This window comes from Passer montanus, unplaced genomic scaffold (assembly GCF_014805655.1).
Source record: "Passer montanus isolate IOZ18808 unplaced genomic scaffold, ASM1480565v1 scaffold4, whole genome shotgun sequence".
In the NCBI taxonomy this organism is placed as follows: domain Eukaryota; kingdom Metazoa; phylum Chordata; class Aves; order Passeriformes; family Passeridae; genus Passer; species Passer montanus.
Window position 1 is genome coordinate 1,165,320 of NW_024368818.1, and position 24,621 is coordinate 1,189,940.

Sequence of the window (24,621 nt, forward strand, 5' to 3'; positions counted from 1 at the left end):
AGTTTAGAATAGGCAGCACAATGAGTTTTGTGTGCAGTCCTCTCAGAGGTGTGACTGAAGCTGGTTTCACAGCTGGGGTATTTATGAAGGCTGTCAGAACAAGGATTTCCTCACATCTAAGAAGGCAGGAAGCTCATGCAGCCATTTTTCAATATTTGAGATTCCCTCTTCACTGTCAAACAGCCTCAATTTGCAAATTCACAGAAACGTAAGTATCTTTAAGAATTCTACCCTGCTCTGAATTGTTCTGAATTTGTTTAACATGTCCAAAAAAAGGCAGACAGGCAGGCAGGCAAAGTTTTGCTTCCAGAGGAGAGCTATCTAAAACAATTCCAATTACAAGGGAATGACTACTTTCAGCACTTGGTATCTCAGTAATGTGCAAAGAATAAACCTCATTACGAAAACATACAACAATGCATTGCTGTGAGTATATGCAGAAATTCACTCTGCAAACTTCTAGAAGTTTGCAGAGTGAATTTACTCTATCGAGGTAACCTTCTGACTAAAAAACCAAATTACTCCACACATTTAAAGGCATTCATAAATAATAATCAGAAATGCAATAAGAAAGATAATTCTGTATGTTGTATTCAACAAAACTTGTTCAAGGAAAACAGTATCAAAACAAACCAATTTTGAAATGGACATCCTTTGAAGTTTAATTTACTCCACATACAAGCTGAGACTCTTCAAAGTTAGAGAGAGAGAGAGAGAGGAGATAGCCTGAGATTAGGAAAAAATGTTAGCATAATGACCACCCAATTATGGGATAATTCTTTCAAACCAGTATCTTTGTCAGACTTCTGTGCTGAACCACGTACTAGTTAAGAATTCAAGGGAATATAAATTTGTCTCCCAAAGTCAAGCTTTTCAAAATAAAACTAAAACCATCTGCAACTTCATCATTATAAATAAAATCAAGATCTGATGCATTCTGTTGATCATCTCTTGTCTTATACCAATCTATCTAACTTCTTCACATTTTGGTCATACACAAACTGTGATTTCTCACCCCCTCACTGACCAGTGAAAAACCACAGTAGTCTCTCAACTTGTATGCATTAGCACTACATGTGATGACTGCAAATTTCTGAAAGAATAGACAGTACCCAGGATAAAGATTGTATAGCATGTCTCCCAAAAGGGCCTCCTTTTTTTTTTTTAATGTGTGAAACGTCTCTCTAAGGCTCCAATCACCTAATTAAGCTTTTTATCAGCAATGTATTCCCCTAGAGAAACACGATACTGTCACTATAGTGATCCCACAGTATTTACAAAACAGCACTTGGATTTCTCTTCAAACCAGTGTCCTGAAAAGAGCCCCAACATCTCTCTTCTGTGACATGACAAAGATGAATCTCTCAGGCACTTCTAATACCAGTTGTATCAGTGATCTTATATTATGCACAAACATCAATATTTTGGGGAGTGTCTCTACATTTGTGATCTCTCTTTCACACAGATAAGGAAGCAAGTGGATTCAGTCACTAAGTGAAACTACTGCTACTTGGCTGAGAGCAAACTAGGAAGCCAGTGTTTCTCAGATGTGTTTCATTCAGTGGCTTGTTTTAGCAAGCTCTGCTGTCTGCTGTGAAAAGAAAAACTCTGCCATCCCTCGGTTTTGAATGTGACTATAATTGGCAATCTATAGAAGATCACAAATATGTAAGGAATTGCCAGGCTTCTCAGTAGTTTCTGCAAAGAAGAGTGTCTGGGCTTCTGAACTTGAACAAGTTCTATGTTTCCCGCTCTGAGATGTGCCATATCAGGGGGAACTCCAGAACCTGGCAGACAGAGACCAGAGTGACCGTCTTGCTGAATAAAGAAGCAGAAGTGTCACTCAGTGCTTCAGTCCACTACCACTAAATTCCCTGCCTCATCCAGTGATGGGTCCACATTGCCCTCGTTCAGCCTTTTACCACTAAGGAAGCAAGAGTAACTCTCCTTATTGACTTTGATATTCCTCGCAAAGCCCACTTCCAGTTGTGTTTTGAATTTCCAAGCACTGTCTCTGCATGCCCAGGCAATGTCTGTAATTCCTTCTTTGTAGCCAAATCACACTTCTGCCTCAGATATATCACCTTTTTCACACTGGAGCTCAGCCAAGAGGCCCCTGATAAGTCAAGCCAGGTGCCTCATACTCTTGCTTGTTTCCTTAAGCATTAATCCATTCTTGTTCTTGGAAGATGCTGTCCTCAAAGACCTGTCTGCTTTCCTAAGCTTCTTTGCCTTTTAGAGCTGTCCTACAGGAGATCCCCAGTATAGTTTCTGAAATCTCAAAAACTGAAATCTACACTCCTTAAGTCCAGGGTCTGTACACAGCCACCCTTTCACCACTCTTCTCAGGATTTGGAGCTCCAGTCAGGTCTTCCATGTTATTGGGTAACAGACACAGTTGCACTTCACCCATTTGGCCTATTGTAATTCAACAAGTTACTTCCAACACTCTCAAGTAATCTTGACTGCTTGCAACCTACTATTTCGCACTTGCAGCAGACATCAGGAAGTTCAAGTCTCTCATGTGAACCAACATCAACAATTCATTAATTTCCTCAAGTTGTTCAAAGTTGTTTCTACACTTCCTCAACCTGATCAATGCCCTGTAACATATTCCCACCATCACCCTGTCATACTTCAAGTTATCTATGACAATCCTGACCCAGAAACTCTCCAGCACACATCCATCCCATAGAAGAGCTCCAAATCCATAAGGAGTTCCTTCACAAAGACAGGAACTTCCACTCCTTATTTCCGTGCAGGTCCTCCCTCAAGAGCTTGTATGCATCCATCCACCACAGCATTCCAACAGTGTGAGCTGCTAACACCCAGCTTGCTGCTGCTGTGACATTGTAACTTGTGACTGCATGTAGCACTTCACTTCTTCCTTAGTGTTTTCCAGAATGCATGCATTTGTATACATACATTTAAGGTATGCAGACAATATATAAAAGGCTGTCTCTCCATCCTGTTCTGGAGTTTAATACTTAATACAGATTCTCTTATTCCCTTTGCCCTACATCCTTGGCTTTCCACCCCTGTTCACTGCCACCTTACTGAACTATGGGTCATAATCCCCCCTCCACTGACACCCCTAGTTTCCAGCTGTCAGCAGGATGATAAACCAGTTAGCAGATGTTTTGTCCTGCTTTGTCATACCATTGAACACCTTTCTATTTGCATTCTTAAAAATATAAACCATTCAATAACTTAAAATATCTTGCTAATAGAGCTACTTCCAAGTCTGAACATTATGTTTAGTATTCCTTTTAGCTAGTGCAATAGACAAAGGATTCAGAAGAAAGAATATCTGAGGAGAAGCGATTTTCTTTCCATGGCCAATTGATTCTAATCTAGTTTAGGTAACTGCAGTGACTGAAAAATTACCGATTTACAAATAACTCACTTACTTATCTCTGTGAAATTATTCTGCACTCCAAATTTATCATGGAAACAATGGCAGCAACTTCACTGCTGGTGCTCTGAAAAGAGAGGGATGCTAAAGCTAGACTTGTCTCCTTCCTGGAGAAGAAACTATTATTTATAAGCAGGCATAGATAAGGAGTCACCATCAAAGTAAATATGATTTACCATACAGTTCCACCAGACTAATAGCAGGAATCAGCCAAAACTCCCTCCCATTCCTAGTAGTGTACCCTCATCTCCTTTCTAATGCTGACATAAGCATCTACACCATTTTAGAAAGTTTTGCTTTCAGGATATTAACTCTGTGGGTAATTAGTGTGGCAGAGAAGGGATAGGAGCGTGGTGACAGGAGGAAGACACTGGGATGAGACTGTCCCTCCCAGTCACAGCTACTGCAATGCCATATGTGCCATTCATGGTTGCAACACCCACAGGAATTCAGTCTCTAGGGCTACCAACTCATTGCGAGTGTCTGTAGTTTCTGACCGTTTAGAAACGTAGGAATGAAAACAGAAAATAAAGTTGGACAAGCACGTGCCACTGTAATTCTGTAGGGCCTGCTTCCTACTGCCCCCAAGTCAACACACAGAAGAGTTAAACTATTAATACAATGAGTATATCAAATGTGGAGAAAATAGAAAAGGATTAAGTAGTTAAGTAGTAGTTAAGTAGTAATTTAATATAACATATTAATATAATAACTTATATTCTCCAATGTTAAATTTTAAACACTACTGTATATTTTATACTCCTAAGGTATCCTGTTTATCACTTTCCTTAGACCTATATACAGTCCCTTTTTCATAATTACAGTTTTAATATTTATATAGATATATAAAAATAAAAGATATCACAGCTTATTCAACAGTATGCTACATGAATAGAGGAAACATAAGAATTGTTAGTTCTTTCCCTGATCCTTTTGAATAATAATTAGCAATATTAGAAAAAAACCCAAGCTGCTGGTATTTTGATAACATCAAGGATATCACAAATTAATCACTCACAATGAATACATATAGTATAATAGAACAGTTTTGTTTTCACCACAAGTAAAATAATTAGAACTTTAATAGAATATCTACCAGTAACTAACAAAGCCTAATTTCCAGATCATCTTATATTTTGGTGTTTTGAAGTTTTACCACAAAAACTTATGTACTATATTGCAGTCAAAGCATTTGTAGATTTTTATTGCAGTAATTCAAACTTTTTAATGACAAGGAAACTCATTCTGCTAATCAACTGAATCTTGCAGTAAAGCGTTTATGATTTTCTCATAGTTTTTTTTTCCCTCCAAGTATGGTAGAAACGCTAGTGGAATGTCCTCAACAGAGTAGCAAACATCAAAATAAGTTAAGTAGTAATTTAATATAACATATAAATATAATAACTTATATTCTCCAATGTTAAATTTTAAACACTACTGTATATTTTATACTCCTAAGGTATCCTGTTTATCACTTTCCTTAGACCTATATATATTCCCTTTTTCATAATTACAGTTTTTATATTTATATAGATATATAAAAATAAAAGATATCACAGCTTATTCAACAGTATGCTACATGAATAGAGGAAACATAAGAATTGTTAGTTCTTTCCCTGATCCTTTTGAATAATAATTAGCAATATTAGAAAAAAACCCAAGCTGCTGGTATTTTGATAACATCAAGGATATCACAAATTAATCACTCACAATGAATACATATAGTATAATAGAACAGTTTTGTTTTCACCACAAGTAAAATAATTAGAACTTTAATAGAATATCTACCAGTAACTAACAAAGCCTAGTTTCCAGATCATCTTATATTTTGGTGTTTTGAAGTTTTACCACAAAAACTTATGTACTATATTGCAGTCAAAGCATTTGTAGATTTTTATTGCAGTAATTCAAACTTTTTAATGACAAGGAAACTCATTCTGCTAATCAACTGAATCTTGCAGTAAAGCGTTTATGATTTTCTCATAGGTTTTTTTTCCCTCCAAGTATGGTAGAAACGCTAGTGGAATGTCCTCAACAGAGTAGCAAACATCAAAATAAACCAAAAAATATTTTTTAAAGAGTTCTCATGTTTCCAAAGTAATAAAACTTTCATTTTCCCTTATTTCTGAGAAGAACCACATCAAAATGCAAGTTCTAAAATGGGTACCACCAGAACACAAACAGCCTAAACATTGTGGTTTACTACCTTTCCCTTTGGATCAGACCAAATACAAAGAAAGTTCCTGAGAGGTAACAGTCACCGTTATCAAGCCAGACACTTTACTGCTGACAATCACAGACTATTCCTGGCTGAAGAATACACTATGCACCCTCCCTTCAGGCTCAGTGGACAGAGCAATCAATCCCCTTCACGTAGCACAGCAGCTTGAATTAACTTCCCAGGCAGACTCGGATGCCAAGACACGAGCAGATGCACAACCTTTGAGAATACACTATGCACCCTCCCTTCAGGCTCAGTGGACAGAGCAATCAATCCCCTTCACGTAGCAGAGCAGCTTGAATTAACGGCATCCCTTGTCCCAGGCAGACTCAGATGCCAAGACACGAGCAGATGCACAACCTTTGTGCCCAGGGCTCCCCAAAGGCAATGGCTGTGCAAGGGCCAGCTCTCTGCAGGTGTCTCAGGGTGACACCTCCAGGGTGACACCTCAGGAGCCAGCAGGACACATGGGTCCCAGTTTCTCCATCTGCTTACCACAGCCGCTGGCTCTTTCCCTTCCCCAGCTGCTTCAGGCAAGAACTGCTCCTCTCCATGAGGTGAGCTTGCAGTACATCAGCTTCTGGAATCAGGTTATTTGGGCCTGCAAGAGTATGGATGCCAGAGCAAGAGAGGGGGGAAGGAAGGCTAGGTTCTCCTTGTTCAGTGAATGTGTTTGCCTAAGTGGGCAGTAGGAAACAGGAAGGGGCCTCTTCCCTTGATCGGTATCTTGCTATAAATCTCTAAGTGTGATAGCATGGTGTGCTCAGAGTATTCAGCCTTAAACAGGCTGTGTTTGACTGTAGAAAAGGGAGCTCTACAAAACAGCTGTTATCACCCTTATGCACAATAAAATCATACTAGAAGATCAAACAAATGCATCAGTGACTTGGACATAACAGAGACTTTCAGTTAAGAAAGTGTCTGTGGCCTTCCCTTTTCTCTTGCTCATCAAAACAGGACCTCATGAACACTCTGTAAAAGGCTGAGTTTTATTGCCTTGTGTATTACTTTCATTTAATGAAATGTTCTTCATTAATTTCTTTTCCTGACATGGTAGGAACATATCTTCAAGAGAAGGACAGAACATGGCTGACTACATGGCAGCTGGCAATCCCCCAGGCTTCACGTCAGCCACTGGAAAGTCTCTGCCACCTGATGCTCTTTTGACCACAGAACTCATTTTGATGCTGTGTTAAGCTCGGTACGTGACCAGGAAGCTGTGGAGGAGCCAGAGATCCTGCTGGGAGTGCTGTGGGATGTGAGCTGATGTGGGTGTCTGGGTGGTCCCAGGCCTGGGCTGTCCCTGATGTTCCCACCACTTGTAAACAAGAAGTAGCTTTTGACAGCTGCCACAGGGACTGGGCACACAGGGGCACAGAGAAAGAGCACACGGTGCAGTAGGAGGACTGAGCAGTGGGCTTTGTACAGCACAAAGGGCAAGAGGATGATGATATGAGGATTTTGGTATGGATGTTGGCTACTGTGGAAGACGGCAAAGAATTCTGGCCATGGAAAAGAGACCTGAAGTCCTGATACTAGACAAGTCCTTATGCTGAGTCTGCATTAAACACAAGTCTGCAGAAAACCCCCTTTCTATTCAAAAAGGTAGATAAACAAGCATTGCAATCCTTAAAATCAGGCCCTGCAGATAATTCTGTTCTATGAGAAGTGCCAAATATATTCCCTATGCAGAATATGCTATATCATTTAATTACACAGAAAGAAACCTTAAAACCTATCTCTAGTAACTGTGAGACAAAGAAATGCAGCTTCTACAAGCCCACACAGGAGCTGACTTGTGAGAGCATGAGTGAGCCATCTACCTGTGCCATTTAGATTCTTCTACAGAATCCTTTCTTCCAATAAACTTAATTGCTGATCAGATCTAGGAACTGCAAAAGGCAGAATTTATTACAGACTTTTCTGCAGTTTATAATGATGGTACTTTAGGTTCTTGTAGCTAGATTTCAAAATTTCTGTTCAGATTTTTTTTAAACTATGAACTCTGTTCTATGAGAAGTGCCAAATATTATATTCCCTATGCAGAATATGCTATATCATTTAATTACACAGAAAGAAACCTTAAAAACTATCTCTAGTAACTGTGAGACAAAGAAATGCAGCTTCTACAAGCCCACACAGGAGCTGACTTGTGAGAGCATGAGTGAGCCATCTACCTGTGCCATTTAGATTCTTCTACAGAATCCTTTCTTCCAATAAACTTAATTGCTGATCAGATCTAGGAACTGCAAAAGGCAGAATTTATTATAGACTTTTCTGCAGTTTATAATGATGGTACTTTAGGTTCTTGTAGCTAGATTTCAAAATTTCTGTTCAGATTTTTTTTAAACTATGAATTTGAAAAAGACATTTGGAAATGAAATTCAGAACAAATCAATATTATTCATTCAAAAAAGTAAAAAAAAAATCTAGAGGAAAGATCAGGCTTCAAATTCTTAACACGAAAAAGATTCTTAATTGTTCTAGTTCTGGTAAGCCCTATTTTATTCATGTCAGCTTATCGACTTCAGTGGGCCAAGTAAGCAGCACTCATCTTGTTCAGGCATAGCTATTTTAGCAGTACTTTCAAAAAGAAGCAATGCAAATGATTAATGCAGTTGTTGACTAATGCAGCACTGATGAAAAACACTCAAATATTTAAGAAAATATAAGAACACATGAGATGGGTAAAAAGGCCCCTTAAGATCGTTCTTATTTTCCAACCAGAGAATCCCTGTTCTGATTCCATCTCCAACAGAATACAGGAATATTTTCCAGACAGCACAACCTGCACAGTATCTTAGGTACACACGTAGAGCAAAAGTCTGTCTTGGGAACGGCACAAAGGAGTATTTTGGGATCTCTCCGTTTGATGGGATGGTTTGAAGGCCAGACTGTGACTTGGCCTTTTTTATCCCCCAGGAAGAAGGGCGCAGGCTCTCTGAGAACACCCCATGGACTATATCAGACTGTGTCATCCTGGCTGCAGCAGTTAAAGTGAACCGACCCCATGGTCCATAAATTATGTGCCTCCTTAGCTGGATGATGAACATGCAAATGCAAGCAGCATGCCTGGTGGACACCTCAGTGAGTGCTGCGTGACACTGAACTGAAATCCTGCCTGGTACGTGAAGAACACTAGTTTGTTAAACTCCTTAGATAGCAAAATCAGGGTAAAATGTCCTTCCAAGTAGAACAACTGAATATATTTCATGGTATGGGCAACAGACATGGATGGCAATGTGCTAGAAAATGCTAATGTTCTGTGTAAGCCAAAACACAAATCAATGGAAAGACCTGGTTTTGGTGGGACTAAAAAGCCTGGGAAAGATAAATGCTGTTTCAACTGATGTTCTGAAGTGCCACTTTGAAGAAACATACATGGGCAGCACCTGTACACTCTTAACACTGCGGCAAAATATACACTCTAGGAACCAAAGTTATTTTCCTTTTAAAACTGTATGTTAGACCTCTTGCTGCTATGTAAATGCCACAACATACTTTATGGCTTACTTCTGGTCTTGGGTGTGCAGACACAGCACCTATTCTCACAAAAACATGCTCCCATGCATGCATGTGCAGGCTTCCCAGCAGTTTCTCAAGCAAGGGAAGTGTTTTCCTCTGCTCCACCCATCACATAGCAGAGCTGAAGAAAGCTCTAGGTTATTTTTTTTTTTAACTCCCCACTGTCTTATCAAATAGTTTGTTTTTCAGCTAGAAAGGATACGTTCAGATTTATGAACATACCCTTCCAGTATGAAAGCAAAGAAACCCCCAATTGGCAACAAGTTTAAGGCAACCTGGGTTCATTTACTCTATTTCCTCTTACTGTTTCTTCAGATACAGTAGAAGGGGTGTTTATTCACTAAAAGAATGTCAGAAATATCAGTTATTCATATACTGTTTCTATTCCCCGAACTAGAACTTAAGGACTTCTAATTTCAAAGAAGCAATACCTTTCCTATACTGAAATACTTTCAATGTACTTCAAGATAAAGGAAAAAGAAAAAAAGAACATTTATATTTAATTCTATAATGTAGTTGGTTTTATATTCTTAAGTGTTGGTTTTACTTCAAGTTACAGTAGACTATTACAAAAATAATGCCAGAACTGATTTGATTTCTGCACCATAAACTGACTTGTTTTTCTTCTGTCACAAGCTTGTTATAAAATATGTGCTGTCACAATGCACACATATGTTCTCAGTATTAGGTTAATATTAGTCCAAGAAGGTAACTGAATCATAAAATTCTCTCCTAGTCCTTGTGGGATCATTATTTGAATGAATATGCACTAAATACTTTTGTAGGAGGGCAGATAAGCAATGCTGTTTAGGTAATACTATTATTCCCTGGTGGCTTCACACTTGTGGTAGAAAAACAGATTCAAACAAGCACTACTGTGTTACTGAGGTTACAAATGACCTGGAAAAATACAGTTTCTATGGATATCATTTAATGAATACAAGACTTGCATGTCACACATCTAATATAATGTTTTGTTTATTTATTTGCAGATATAAGGTACTCTCCTGGTATTGAGCAGATCTTGCAATTCTTTTATACCACAGAATTTTTAAATGCTAGACTTTTATGCAGACATTATTAAATTATAGACAGTAGGATGATCAGAACCTTATTTCACACGTAGCCAAGCTGGATTTTTCCAGAGACATTGTGCTCTATCTTTTAAAAACAGTTAAATGTAGAGATTTAGCACTGTTAATAAAAGCTTCTATAGAGAAGGAATATACTGTTCATGCACTTTAACTTAAAAAAGCAAATTTCTGCCAGTGTTATCTCATCATCTTACCTAATCTGAATATATTTGCAAGCATTAAATTTTATTCAGACATCTTCATTACATAATATTGCTAAAAGATCTATAGAGTAATTGATTAAAAAAGCAATGGTAATCAGGAACAGCAGTACTGAAAAGACTAAGGCAGACTGAAATGCTATTTGTTTACATTCTGCAAAACCCAGCCTGGATCAGATAAACAGATGGATTGTTTCTGGCTAGAAATATTGCATAAGATTGTGAAATTAAGCATAGAGGGTGGGAAGTACAGCTATAAGCAATTGATGTTTTGCTTCCCATCACATCTAAATGACTTTCAGACCTGAAGTAGAATAATTATATTTTGTCCTCGGTGCACAATTAATAAAAACCAACTTCTGAGCAATGCCACACCCTTGTGATTAAATATCATTTTAAAAAATATTTAGATAAAGTCTGAACAAATCAAACAAACATGTAGGCAGGAAATGTTGTTTGGAATGCATTCCCTGCAATGTACTGTTAGACCCAGAAAGCAGCCTAACTTCAGAATTCAATCAAGCAAAATCTAGTATAATCTTATTACAGCCCTTGCAGTTAATGAAACTTATTTAAATCTCTGACATTTTGATTTTTAGAGCTGAAAAAAAGCAAAAATTACTTGGTTTATACAACACAAACACACAGAAAGGTAAGATTCTATCCTTTAGGTTGCCCTAGCTATTTACCAAGCAACGCATAATATGAAAAGATTACTCTTCTGCTACTCACTATTGCTCCAGGATTTCAGTAAATATTTGATACTGATTTCAAAGAAGCCTGAATCCTGCTGGCTAGCCATGTCTGCTGCATACAAAGAGGCTTCTATAATTCTGAGCAGCTGAAGTGGCAGGTACTATGTATGTAGATGTGACTGTCACCAGTCAGTGATGTAAACGAGGGGTCAGAGGAGGAAATGAAGTCTCCGCAGATCCACTTCTTCCGTTCATGGTAGGTAAGCTCATTAAAAAAAATAAAAAAAGCCTCAACAACAACAACAACACACCATGAGATTTTTGTCCTTTGCTCTTCCTTCGGGGCTTATTCTTAATTCTAGCTGAAGAGTATTTTATTCCCTCGCCCCCTCAGTATTTTCATTTATTCCATTCGGCAACCGGGCAAATTTCTTCTGGTCGCTTAAGGCATAGGCAGCAGCACAGCACTTGTTCCATAGGCACAGTTAGAGGATCTTCCCGAAGGGTGTCTGAGCCGTGCTTCTGATGCCGAGCAGCCTGCCTGTCTGAAGCTGTTTTCCCATCAGAAGCTGTCAGCCCGAGCGTATGCACCTCCTCTCGCGAACCCAGGATCAACTTGAGGCCCCTCTGGAACCGTGCAGCTGCAGGAATCTCACACGCACTGCTTTGCTTTAGGGGGAAAAAAGCACCCTCTAATGAACATCCTCTGCCTGCTCTGGTCAGCTGCTCTCCTTCCGCCTGCTTCCAAGAAGAGCCCGCTGAACTATACACAACTGCATCATGCTGCAGTAAAGCAGAGCTGCACCCATATATCTGATTGCAGTGACGCTGGGAAGGGAAAAAAGGCTCTCCCTCAGCCCAGTTGCACAAGAGAAGCACTTCCAGAGCACTAAACCCACAGCTTGCAGACTGGCTGCTTCTGCTTTTCTTTCACTGCTACAGAAAAACGTGCTGTCATTTTTTTCCTGACACTTTTTCCACCAACCCCCCCTCCCTTAACAAAGATGAGAGACAGCAAGCTGAATTCATAGCACCAAATAAGCCAGAGAGCTCACTGCTTTGTATTCACCTCTGAAAGAGCCACAGAAAACTCAGTTTGATATGATTTTTATCTTGAATAATGGTTTCTAAAAAGGAACTGAATTCACATAAGAAAAATGAGGCAGAAGCAATTCACTGCTTTTTAATCTCTCTGTATTTTCTACAAAATACTTAATTGCTAGGTACAATTTCCATATTCCTAAGGTTTTATTTCATATAATCACACTACATCACTATGCATATTTTAATGGTAATGAAGAAAAATAAGAATCGCTTTCCAAAATACTTTTTGTTTCATATATTCTTGGTATCATCCTTCCAGATATTATTTCCTGGGAATAACAGTACTTTTTTTTCCTCACTTAGTGAAATAAATTTCCTAGAGCATTTCATAATTATAGTATCTGAGACAAAATAGAGCTTGTCGGCTGCTGATTCTTCTAAAAACTTTGTCAGCGATTATATTTGCACATTACTTTTAGTTTCAGTATGTGCAATATCTGATGTTTGGATTGGAAACTGAGGAACACAAGGGTCACTGAGACCAAGCTCCTGTGGTTCTCACTGAAAATATGCTAAATGTCTTCTGCAAACATACCTCATCTAGAGATAAGGTTTTGTGTCTCACTAATGACAGGCTGTTGTTTAAACTCACTTTGTAAACCTTCTTTCAGCTCCTAAATGAACTTCACTCAAAACCTGTTTACACCCTTTCATGGACATGAACAACCAGAATTGTTCAGAGTATCTCAGGTCTGATCTCACCAGCCGTGTCAAAGACAGCTCATCAGCTCTTCCTCTCTATGCTGTTCATTATTATCCCATTGCTGTCACTCTGCATCCCCAATTTACACTGAGACCCTGCTATCCCATTGGTACCTCCTTCCCTACTCCTCCACTGATAAAGCCTCCTTTTTGTGCCATCCTGTTTCAGCCAGTACAATGCAGCCTTTTAAAATTAAAGTTAAATTTAACACCAAATAAGGTAAGTTCCAAGATCTAGGACTGATGACTTTCTACCATCCCACTAAGTGATTTTTCATCAGACACAATGCCAAGTAGGTTTGGAAGTCCTTATTCACCCTCACAAATACTGCATTAATTCCTATGTTCAAGGATTTAAGTAATACTTTCCCCTGTGGTGCTATATCACAAGCTTTTCTGGAAATGACAGATAAATTAATTTTATTGCAACTGTCTTGTTGAAAATAAAAACAGGAGGTTAATTTGCAAGTAGTTGTATTTCCTAAATCTGTATTAGATTTTATCCAACTTTAAATTAAATCCACACCTTTAAATATAATCTCCCACCAAATTTTTTTTCAGTCTTGAGTATCAAACAGCCTCTCTGTTGATGCAGATAGTTTTCCTCCTAACAAATCTGTGGTTTACATTTATGGGGCAGAATCTCTTTTGATATGCTCAACCAAAGTGTTATTACCCAAGCTGCAATGTCATATGCCTGCTCTCCACTAAGTAAATGAATAGAAAGTTAACTGGTTTTTGTAATGTGAATTTGAAGATCTTTGAGGGTTTTTTAACATCTCAGAATTGATTTTTTGTTCTGTTTGTATTACTCCTCCTATCTCTGCTCTTCTACAAGACAAAACAAAAACTAAAGGCAAAAGCATTCATGTAGCTAGCGGTCAAATCTTGCTCTTACTCCATCTCTCAACCTCACTGGATACTGGACTCTTTAAAATCAATGTTCTTGTTTGGAAGTTGTAAAGGAGTAAGGATGTTTTTGCTTTTTATTCCTTCACCTAGTCTTACTCAGCCCATCTTTTGTACTGCTGCTGTCAGGAGAATACCAGCTGACACTGGTGACCTGTGAGCTCCATGGGATGCTCCTGAGGGTCCCATGTGTCCCTCACAAGCAGAATGAAAAGTTCAAGGTTTTGTTGGTTGGTTGGTTTCGGTGCTTTCAAGTAAAAAAATTTCAGACATCTCACATGGGCACTTTCTTAACTGTCACTATCCAGCTCCTCTTTATTTCTCAAGTTTGTATTTTCAAATCTGCAGATCTATCCTTGCTTATATGAAGTCATATATAAAATATATATTTTAAGTCAGCTTATATGAACAGGATCCAGTAAGATTCCTGTCACTTGGTCTTCACCAGTTATCAAGTCTAATCAATCTAAGAATCTTTTCTTGATGCTGTGATCATTTGGTGAAGAAATAAATGGGCTATTGCATCCAAGGACACCTGGATTCAACTACCATAGGAAGAAGTTTGCATCTGGCATGTTAAAGTATCACTTAATGCCTAGTTGCACTTCCTTGTGAAGTAACGTTAAAAAGGCTAGTGCTACGTTCAGCTGTCTGTCTAGTAGTGGAAGATCCCCAGTACCTTTTTTACTGACTTTCACCAAAGTGATATGGAGTCAAAGTAATCCAATTTCATGTACAGTACGTCTTTTTTAAGCATTGCATCACAACATAATTGCAGAATCTTGCTGCTCTCACCATTTATTAATCTTTCTGAAGAACATGTCTGCCTGTTGTGTGCTTCCACTGACAGTATGATGATGCACTAAAATACTGAAAAGCTTAATGGATATATTAAGACAAAACATACTAAGGAAAAATGCCACCACTCTCAGAGTCTATATTTTTGGCATCGTATGAATGAGTTCATACAGAACAGTAGTTGTTAAGATTTACTTCAGGTTTGATACTCCTCCATTATTGGTACTGCTTTCAAAAGTATCATCCATAACACAAATGCCTCAGAATTAAACTTTTAATAGCTTCTTTAAAATTAGAAGTATAATAAATTAAATTATTACTAATTTCTGTCATTAGTCATAAGATATTTTAAAAAAATTTAAATGCTAAATTAAATTTAAATATTTACCAGTGTAAATTTGCAAGTAAGACATCTTCCATATACAATGATTTTACTCATATTTCAGAAACATTCCTAAACCAGGAATAACATGCTGAAATGGCAGAAACATCAGCACTCTAATTTAGTGCTCTGAACTTATTTTTGGTAGGCTCACAAGACTGAGAAATTTTGAAGTTACATAGCTTCCACTTTAATTTTTGTTGACTTTGTGATATTTGCAATTTAATTACATATTCCGGGCTGTGAAAGACAGACAGGCATGAGCATACGAAATCTGTCAGCAAAAGTAAATTGTCTGATGAGGGCTATTACAGACTTAGACATTTACAGGTACAGTGGGTTCCTTCTTTATGATATTACTACATGGGAATTGACAATAATAGTTGGGATTTTTTTCACCACATGAAACCACAGATTCAAAATGCAAGGCTTTTCATGTGCCTGCCATGATGAACTACCTGCTGATTACTATGAGCATTGTTTTAAATTTTAAACATTTGTGTGTAACTCACACTCCACATTTGTGATACACTGAGCACCTTCTGTCCTCCCACTGTTTCTGAGATCAGAGGAAACAAAATATCCAGGAACCTTGGTTAGCTGGCTAATACCCTTCTCAGTCTGAACAGATCTGGAACTGTGGAGTTTCCATGCCCCAACTTTGGGGAAAAAGAAGTTGGGAGACACTGTTCATCAGCATGGTCAGAGGTGTCCTTGTGAGCAGAACAGCTATTGTCACTGCAAAACATCTGAAAAATAGACTTCCAAAACTTTCACTCAGTAAAGGAACAAGAATAACAAAACCACATACTACTGGAGGTATTCACAGTATCTATCTTGAGGCATCCAGCTCAGATGCCTACACTGGGAGGTGAGTGCCTTCAGCATGACACAATAGTTCAGAGAGTTCCAGTAAAGAACACAATTATTTGCTCAAAGCAGCCTGTTTCTCCTCACTGTATACACATGATACTTAGGGTAACTACTTTTGTAAACTAGATTTTTAGATTCTTAATATTTAGTAGCATAGGTACCAATTTTGTTTACAGTTTTAGTGGCTACTGTTTATTACAGTCATTCAGGCAGTTTAGTTCTCTGTGTTTTCAGCAATGCTTGCAGGAATCCTTAAAAAAGCACATGGAGATTTGAATATAGCACAGTCTTGCACAATCTTCTAGGTCTCATTTTAGCTTGGTATGAAAGGGCCTATGTGGATTTTGCAATCTTAACTCTTCAGAATCTGAGGCTAAATTCGAAAAGTAGCTGAAAGCCTCTAAGGGGTGACAACAGTAACAAAGCAAACATAGATTCAAATTTTGTCTTCCAAGAAGTGGTGTGGACACATCTCAAAGCCTAAAGTAGCTCTGCTGAACTACTGAAGACTTTAAAGTGCTTGATTATGATTATTATTTTCTGTGGCTTCTTATAGCTTTTCCTCCTTATTTGGAGTCAAATACTAAGCCCTTCTAGCCAAATAATACCATATATTGAATTAGATCTGTGTCTCTGATTTCCATGGAATCAGATTGGATTCACACTGGTACAGACTGTACAAAAGTTAGGCTGTCTGGAGTTCTTCACCTCAGGAATAAGTAAGGGCTGCTTTTTAGTATCTTCATGGTTTTGATACAGCCTAGTCCTCCTGGGAAAAATTAAGCAACCCTACAAAGAGTGATTCCCAGACTCATTTGATTCCAGTGCAGAACACACCTAACAGAGGAAAACAAAAAGGCTATCATCATGTCCTGGGACAGGCTGCATTGTGTTCATGATTTCACATTCCCTCCTCTGGGAAACTCTTTCTGCCCTGCTCTTGAAAGACTGCGCCAGCTTTCAGATGGATGCTGGTCATAGCTCAATGGTATTCCAGTGCCTAAATATAGGTGTCTAGCACGATTATAGATACCCTAAGGTATGGGAACTATTCACAGAGACTGGCAGATATGACATAACACATACATTAGACCCACAGCTTTACTAATGTCCTCTGCTGAATCAAAAATCCAAATTGTAGTATCTAAACCAACCAAATTTTATGTGCTATGGTGTCCCATGTATTAACAAGGTAAAACAAACTTGTGCAAACATCCAAGTTAGAAGTACAGAGTGACAGAAAGCACTCTATAAAATAAGATTTCATCAAGGAAATCTCTATTAATATGATGGTCTCTAAATAAAGGAATATAAATCCTTCTTGGTTTATGAGTTTTGATGCACCATTTTGTTTTGCCTCCTGTTTGTAAGTGACTGTTCAGCTATTGCCACCTAGTGATGGGAAGCAAAACAGGCAGAAAAAAAGAGAACGGTAAATAATGCACGAGGAATGCATGTTTACATCATAAACTGCGTCAAAATGGAAGACAGCAGCATTGAAATGAAGCACATGTTTGTATTTCTGAAGCAAGGGCATCAGGCAACTTGGGTACAGTGATATACAATATATAAATAGAAACCTATTGAATGGTATTTAATAGAATAAAATAGCATATTTTCATAGATACATTATAGAGTCATACATCACCCAGCTCTCATCCTCAGCTTGTCAGTAAATTCATTAGAGTAATTAAATAGGTTGTAAGGATTTTGTGCCTAATCTATAAACAACAAATGATAACTAGGCATTTTGCAGCGGATTAACTGGTTAATGTTGGAATTATGCCTTCAAGATTCAAACCACTATTATTCTTCCCTCGAATTTTCTTTGGAGCTGTCAAACTGACATGTCTTCTTAGGACTCTGTCATTCACATCTGAATTTCTCCCTAGTTGAACAGTGTTTGGAAGCATCAGCCAGCCAGAAGCAAATTTTGTTTGCCCAGACAAACAAATATGCTACAAATATACCATTCTGAAAACCATTAGGAAATCTGGACCACTACCACTGGGGCACAGACTCAGGCAACATTGATGCAAGAAATTCTGCTGTGCATGTCAAAATGCAGTCTTTGTCCCACAAGCACAGACCACAGGCATCAGCAGGCAAAAAGAATAACAGGCAGTATTTTCTTCCTGCTCTTCACCTGAAGTTTCCAGGAACCATCCCTAAACAAGCTGTTTTGTTTTAGAGATCCTATAAAATTCCCTTTTCAGTTTTGCAACAAACCTGTATTTCAGAGACAAGGTTATATACCATATTCTCCAAACACCCTGGCATGAGGCGTCAAAACTTCCTTACAGCAGGAAGTTTCCAAACCACCACTGAAGGTGACTCTCATTCTGTTCCACAGATGAGATCAAGTAACTGAACCCCACCCACACACTCATAGTATAATTTGTGTTTGCTAATTTACTCGTAAGAGATTGGTACCAAATCTAGGCCAGAGGGAATCTAGACTTTGTGGCTGTCCCTCTTTTTCTCAAGTTATTACTCATAGTTCCTCATTACACAATGCGTACACTGAAATCTCAAATACTGCAAAATTTAGGACCATAAAAAGTCATAAACTCCCTGTTCCACTTCTGTCACACAGTTGTACATCTTCTACCCTCCAGGAAACTCTGTGGGAGGGCAGAGGTGGAAGCCAGGAGGGGGAAGCGTTGGACCATGCCCATTGCTAGATATTCACAGAGTCATGGAATGGTTTGGGTTGGATGGCACCTTTCAAGATTGACTATTCCAAACTCCTGCCATGGGCAGGGACACTTTCCATTACATGGCATTTTTCCAAGCAACCTGTTGGCTCCTACAGGCTCTCTATGGATGGCTCACAATTAATGCATGTTACTGCAGCTGAGATCATAAGAGTTCTCAGCTTTGTTTTTCCTCATTCTTCTTCTCAGACACACTGGGATTTCAATCACAGCTTTCCCCCTGTTCTGCCAGGGCCATGGAGCTGGGGAAAACTCCCCTTTCCCTTTCTTCCCCAGGAATGAAACCTGCTTTGGGAAGAGAAAAGCTCCCACCTTTTCAGAGAGTTGCCTGAGACGTGACAGAAAGCACAGCAAGACACACAAGGAGGGGGTGTGTTCCCACTCAGAATGGCGAGCTGATGCCAAAATTAAGGCACCCCTGACCCAAACAAACTATATCACACACCTTAGTTTTGTTTCCCTGTAGAAAAACACGTTCAAAATATCCCTTTTCCACAAGACACCTCCCTGTAACATGTTGCACATGTATAATGTTTTCATTGATTATCTAATTAGAAGGTGGATTTTCAATGCAGTAGCTCCAATTTGTTCTCTAATACTAATCCATCCCTCAGACAGATCTTATCTCAATGCACTTCCTGCATGTGATTTTTAACCCAAATGTTTTCTTGAATCTCAAATATATTTACAGATATATTTTCCTTCTCTCAATTCTGCCAGAGCAGTTCCTAAAGTTGTTCCTGACTTTAAATAAGATGGTGCAGTGACAGGCTACTTGCTTACTTGTTCTTTTTTTAAACTTTCCTTTCCATTCTCTCATTCTGTCTTCAATTATTAACACTTCTTCCTTTCTGGCTGACCTATTTGATACTCACACCTCAATGTTTACATTATTCTGCAGAAAGGCATTCTTCTGCTTATATCCCTTTGCTCCACTAGAAAATCAGCCTTAGAAGATAAGTAAATTATCTTACTTCTCTCAAAAAAATGAGAACAAAAATGTTGGAAGGATTTCAACCAGCTTCCATCTACTATAGATCAAGATGAGATGGACATGGGATCAGATTGTACTACATTTGCTGCCTCTTATACCTTCCTATCAGGTATCAGGCTCTGCATGCCATCAGAGAGAGGGTTCAGACCAGCCAGGCTTCGGGTCTGAGCTGGCACACGTGCCCCTGTAACACACACACCTCCAGTCTCCTCAGGTGGGCCTTATGCATACAGTGTCCACTCTGAATGACTCAAAAAAATGCTACCTCTTGTAACAGCTGCATTAGAATTATGTGGCTGCAACAGGGAAACTGAGCACCTTCAGATTTAGCTGGCCATAGGCTTTGGCCATAGGCTACTTATGATGAAGTATCACTGCCATCAATTTGTTTGTATCACTTCCATCAATTTTCCTTCCTTGACATGTACTTCCCTGACATGTACCACCACAAACAAGACTGTACATCCTCCAGGACTCAGGCCCCTGCTGTGAGTGAAGTGCCTGGAATGGCTGAAGCCTGGCTCATTACAGTGTAAGAGCTTTTTTCTCATTTTATTCAGAGGTGCTAATAGAAAGCTCAGGTTCAGGGAGATCATATCAGTGCTGCCTCCAGTTAGAGCAGGGACCTAATGTCTAAGCTAGATAACATCAACAAATTTCAAAACTTTTTTGTTTCAAGGTGGGAAGAACTAACACTTCAAAAATCAGGATTACCCCAGAAGTCATGCCAGGTGGTAGACCATAAATAAAATTGTTCTTTCCCTGACTGTAGGTTATAAACAGGACATGCACATACACTCCTTAGCTCACTTGATACATTTAATAGCTAGGCTGTTACCATGCCCCTCATCCCTTTGACAATGTTTCTGAATATCCACAGTAAATATAAATAGCTGTCAGCAAAACAAAAATCTTCATGACTCAAGCCACTGGCTACTTTACAGCAACTTTACATAAATGACTACAGTGCTGTGAGGTAGTGTCAGGAAAAATCAGGCCATGTGATTTTACAGTGAAATTTCTGTTTCTCATTACACAAACCTTTCAGTTACATCTGCCTTAGTGCTCTTCCATTATTATTCAAAATTATTTTCTCCATTCTTTCAAGAATTGATGTCAGTAAACAATCTCAATCCTAAGCAGTTGTTGAAGGGAGTATGTCTTGTTTTATGTAGTTTTGAATTCACTTTTCACATAACTCTCCTAGGCAAGCACTGGTGAGACACAGCATCTGGAATTTCCTATGTAACACCCTTAACTTGCACAACAGTGTGTTTAGATGCTGGCTAGATAGGAAACAACAATTTGGATTTTAAAAAAAATCTCACTGATCTTACATAAGAATGCCTGTTCTGACTTGCAAAATATTTTCTATAATGTGTTTTTGTGTACTGGGAAGCAAAACTTTTTTTAATTATACCATTATCTCTAAGTTTCACCTTTTGGAGTAATCTCTGCCAGGAGAGATGTCAATTTGAGAGGTAGAACCTTTCTTCCCTGCTTTTTCCCCCCCTCAACATAGTACTTTTTAACTGATGAGCACTCTCAAGGGCTCTCCCTTGCTGTGGTGAAGGTTTTGTGACAGCCACACTTCAGTCTGGGCACAGGCAACTGAAGAGCTCCAGCATCCTCCAACTTGCTGCTGTTCTACAGAAGCACAAGTGTCCTCACAGAGGCCAAGTTAAATATAAGTGCAGCCTTTGTAACTGGGTCTTTTATATCCTTCAGAGTCCATCCCTTCCTGCTAAACCAAAAAATGTCTTGGGTCTCCCAGAGACATGAGGTCTAATACACCTGCCTGCTTATGCTGGAAGAAGGTAAATTACCTTTTTCCTGTTTAAGAGGGTTATGTTACTCAAGGTTTCTTGCATGCTACATTTGAATGGAAACTGCAATTTAGCAAAAAAATGTACAAAACAAAATATACAAAAATATACAAAATATACAAAAATATCTGCTTTTTATTAACTAAAAGAAAAAAGAAAGCACTTTAGGCTCAGTACGCAAGGAAGAAAGCACAAAAAGATGCCACATTTTAAATTCAAGTTTCCTAGAAAAGGCAGCAGTAATTATAGTTGCTTTAAATACACTTAAAATGATTAATGATTTTGAATCACCACAGCCTTGATTTTCAAAGGCATTTGGCTTCTGAAACATCTAACAGTTGCTTTGTATATTATGAAGTGTCTAATCTGGGTAAGTATCAAACTCCCATGTACTTGTTTGTCCGCTGCATCATTAAAGGCTTTGAAAATCTAAACTAATTTTTAAAAAACTTATTTAAATTAGCAGATCTTATTCTCTCTCCCCCCTTTTTTTTTCAGATCAGAAGACAAAAATAGTTATTTATTTTTCATCTCTGGTTTAGCTTCTCAGCTGTGAAGTGAGATCTAAAATATAGGATATATAACTGAAAATAATCCACTGAGATTGAGTACTTGTATTTGAATATGGTGCTTAGATCTGGAAAAAATCCAGTTAACTTTTACAGCAACCTAATTCAAAAGGGAACGGCGATCATAAAAAAATAACAACTGGGATTCACCTGCTTTGAAATCTTTCAGTGTAGCTGCAGGCAGTGCTGGGTGTGGAACCTGAGCTCGTGCTCAGCCGGGTCCCAGTGCTCAGTGACACTGCATCCTCCCTACTCACACCGGGCTCCAACGCACGGACCTTGCTGAACTCTTCCACAGATCAACAGAGGTCATCGCCAGCTACTGACTAATTCAGTGAACTAAAAACATAGCATCAACACAGGCAGAACCTTTCTAAAATGAAAACTTCTCCAAGAACAGAAGAATACACCCCCTCATCTGACAATACGACAAATTTCACCCAGAGTGTGTTTTCTTGTTTGATTAAGCTAACCTGAGATTGTGCTACTGTTGAAAGAGCTGTGAAATCCTTCCAATCTCTCCCTTTCCCCCTTAATTTCCATCAGGTCTCCCTGTGCGGGCACTAGTAAGGAGCAGAAGCTTGGTTTGAGTAACGGGTGTGTCTTGGGGCTACAGTTTTACCTTCATTACCTTCAGTTCAAATGAGGTTATGAGTATCCCCAGAGGTCATTGCAATGAGGCTGATGGGTGTTCATGGGGGGAAAGAAGCAAAGGAAAATGATGCTTCTAAATTGGTAAAGAAAAAGCCAAACCCCAACCTGTTTAAAAACATCAGAGACATGCTTGTCATAGGTATTACGTGGTCAAATAGCTTTCCCAACTGCTCATATGCATTTACAAACACCTATAAGGGGCACTTCTACCTATAAGAGGTACTGCTTTTTATAGTAAGAACATTCTTCCAAGCCACTTTTCTGGCTGAGCCCTGTTAAAACTTTGGCTGTCACAGGAACAGATACATTTTAGCTCTAATTACAAGAAGCATGGTCATAAAATTAGCTTGAAGATTTAAAAAACCAATATGGATAGTGATAATCAGTCTTTATAGGATGGTAACTCTGTTAAAGTTACTGCATCTGTTCCTTCTAGACCTCTGCTTTGAGAAAGGAGCAATGCTAATGCTCATGGGAGTTACTTCCACTATTCCTTCTGCAAGTATCAGAAGTGGAGGAAAGCAAGGGAGGTAAGAAAAGAAGGGTGTCTGCAACAATGATCCTCATTTTAAGGCTACACACAGTGAAGTAGGCCTATAGGATGGCTTGAGAATTTTTCCATTTATCTTCCACATAAAGAAACAACAAAAAAGTAGATTCTATTTTCTGGAAATATTTAGTGAGAAAGGTTGCCAATGAACAGAATAATGAGGAAATGCCTAAACAATTATAATAATCTTGGAAAGCAGAGTAAGAAAACTGGTAAGATTTTCAGTAATACAGAGTGAAACCAAGAGCTTGTAGAAGCGGTAGGGGAAATACTGAACAAAACTGTGTTAAAATTGTATTAACTTGACTTTTCCTTTCACTGAGCTTCATGAGATTGCTGTTAAACAGTACTGGCTCCAGCATCAGCCCCTGGGCTATGCTGCTTGACCTCCTGTGAGCCTTCATGCTGCCAATCACCACCCAGTCAGCCTGGCAGCTCAGCCCTCCACTCACCTCACTGTTCACCCATCCAGCTGGTATTTTATCATTGTGTCTATGATGGATATTCAAGGAGATACTGCCAAAAGCCCTTCTAAAGTTGAAAGTGTCCTTTGATATTCCATCATCTACCAAGCTGGCTATCTATAGTTTTAGAAGGCTACTGAGCTTGTAAAGCCATCATTTCTCTTTCACACAAACATGCTGACTGCTGCCAGTCATCTACTTTTCGTATATTTGGAATTATAGGATTATTTGCCCCATCACTTTCCCACGGATTATGGTGAGGATTAGCAGCCAGCAGCTCCTGGATCCTCTTTCTTGCCCCTCCTGGAGAAAGGAGTCACATTTGGTCTCTTTCTGTCATCAGGAACCTCGCCCAGTAGCCACGAGCTTTCAAAAACTATCAGGGCTGGTCAGACCATGATGCCAACCAGCTTCCTCAGCACTGGAGTTGCATCCTGTCAGGTCCCACGGATGTCCATCTTATTTCAAATGTTCCCTAACCTGTTATCCCTTTACCAAGGGTAAAGCCTCAGTCCAGGCCTTCCCACTGGTCTCTGGGTCCCAAGATTCCTGAAGATTTCCTGAAGGCAAAGACTGAGGCATGGGCAGCATTGACTACCTGGGCCTCCTCCATCACCACCACTGTCCTTGCTGATGGGTGAAGTTTACACAGTCACTGAGACCTATTTTAGGATGGGCTTTCAAGTGGGAAGAATAAATATATAACAATAGGTTATGCAGAAGCATTCTTAACCCTGAAACCAGATAAAGAACAAACTGTGACACTACTCTTACTTAAGAGTCCAACGACATTCAGTATGACAAATCTACACTTAAATTACATTATTACTAGCTTCTAAAGGGAGAACTGCTGATTTTCTAGCTCCAGAACAGATTTAAAATTGGAGTTGTACATACATGTTTTGTTTATCCTCAATTCGCTGGGCAGA

General features: G+C 38.9%; 1 protein-coding gene across 12 annotated transcripts in view; it reads right to left on the reverse strand.

Annotated features, from left to right (window-relative positions):
- FRY (FRY microtubule binding protein) overlaps window positions 1-24,621 on the reverse strand; it is a 227,915-nt gene that overhangs the window by 149,316 nt on the left and 53,978 nt on the right. For 3 of the 12 annotated variants that reach the window (XM_039718363.1, XM_039718366.1, XM_039718362.1), the window contains exon 1: window positions 11,188-12,011. The exons of 5 other annotated variants lie outside the window; for them this stretch is intronic. In XM_039718363.1, coding sequence (XP_039574297.1) covers window positions 11,188-11,257 — 70 coding nt within the window. In that variant the 5' untranslated portion in view covers window positions 11,258-12,011. Of the gene's footprint in view, window positions 1-11,187; window positions 12,012-24,621 lie in introns of those variants that run through there. 4 more of the 12 variants (XM_039718369.1, XM_039718368.1, XM_039718367.1 and 1 more) reach the window with 2 other exon arrangements.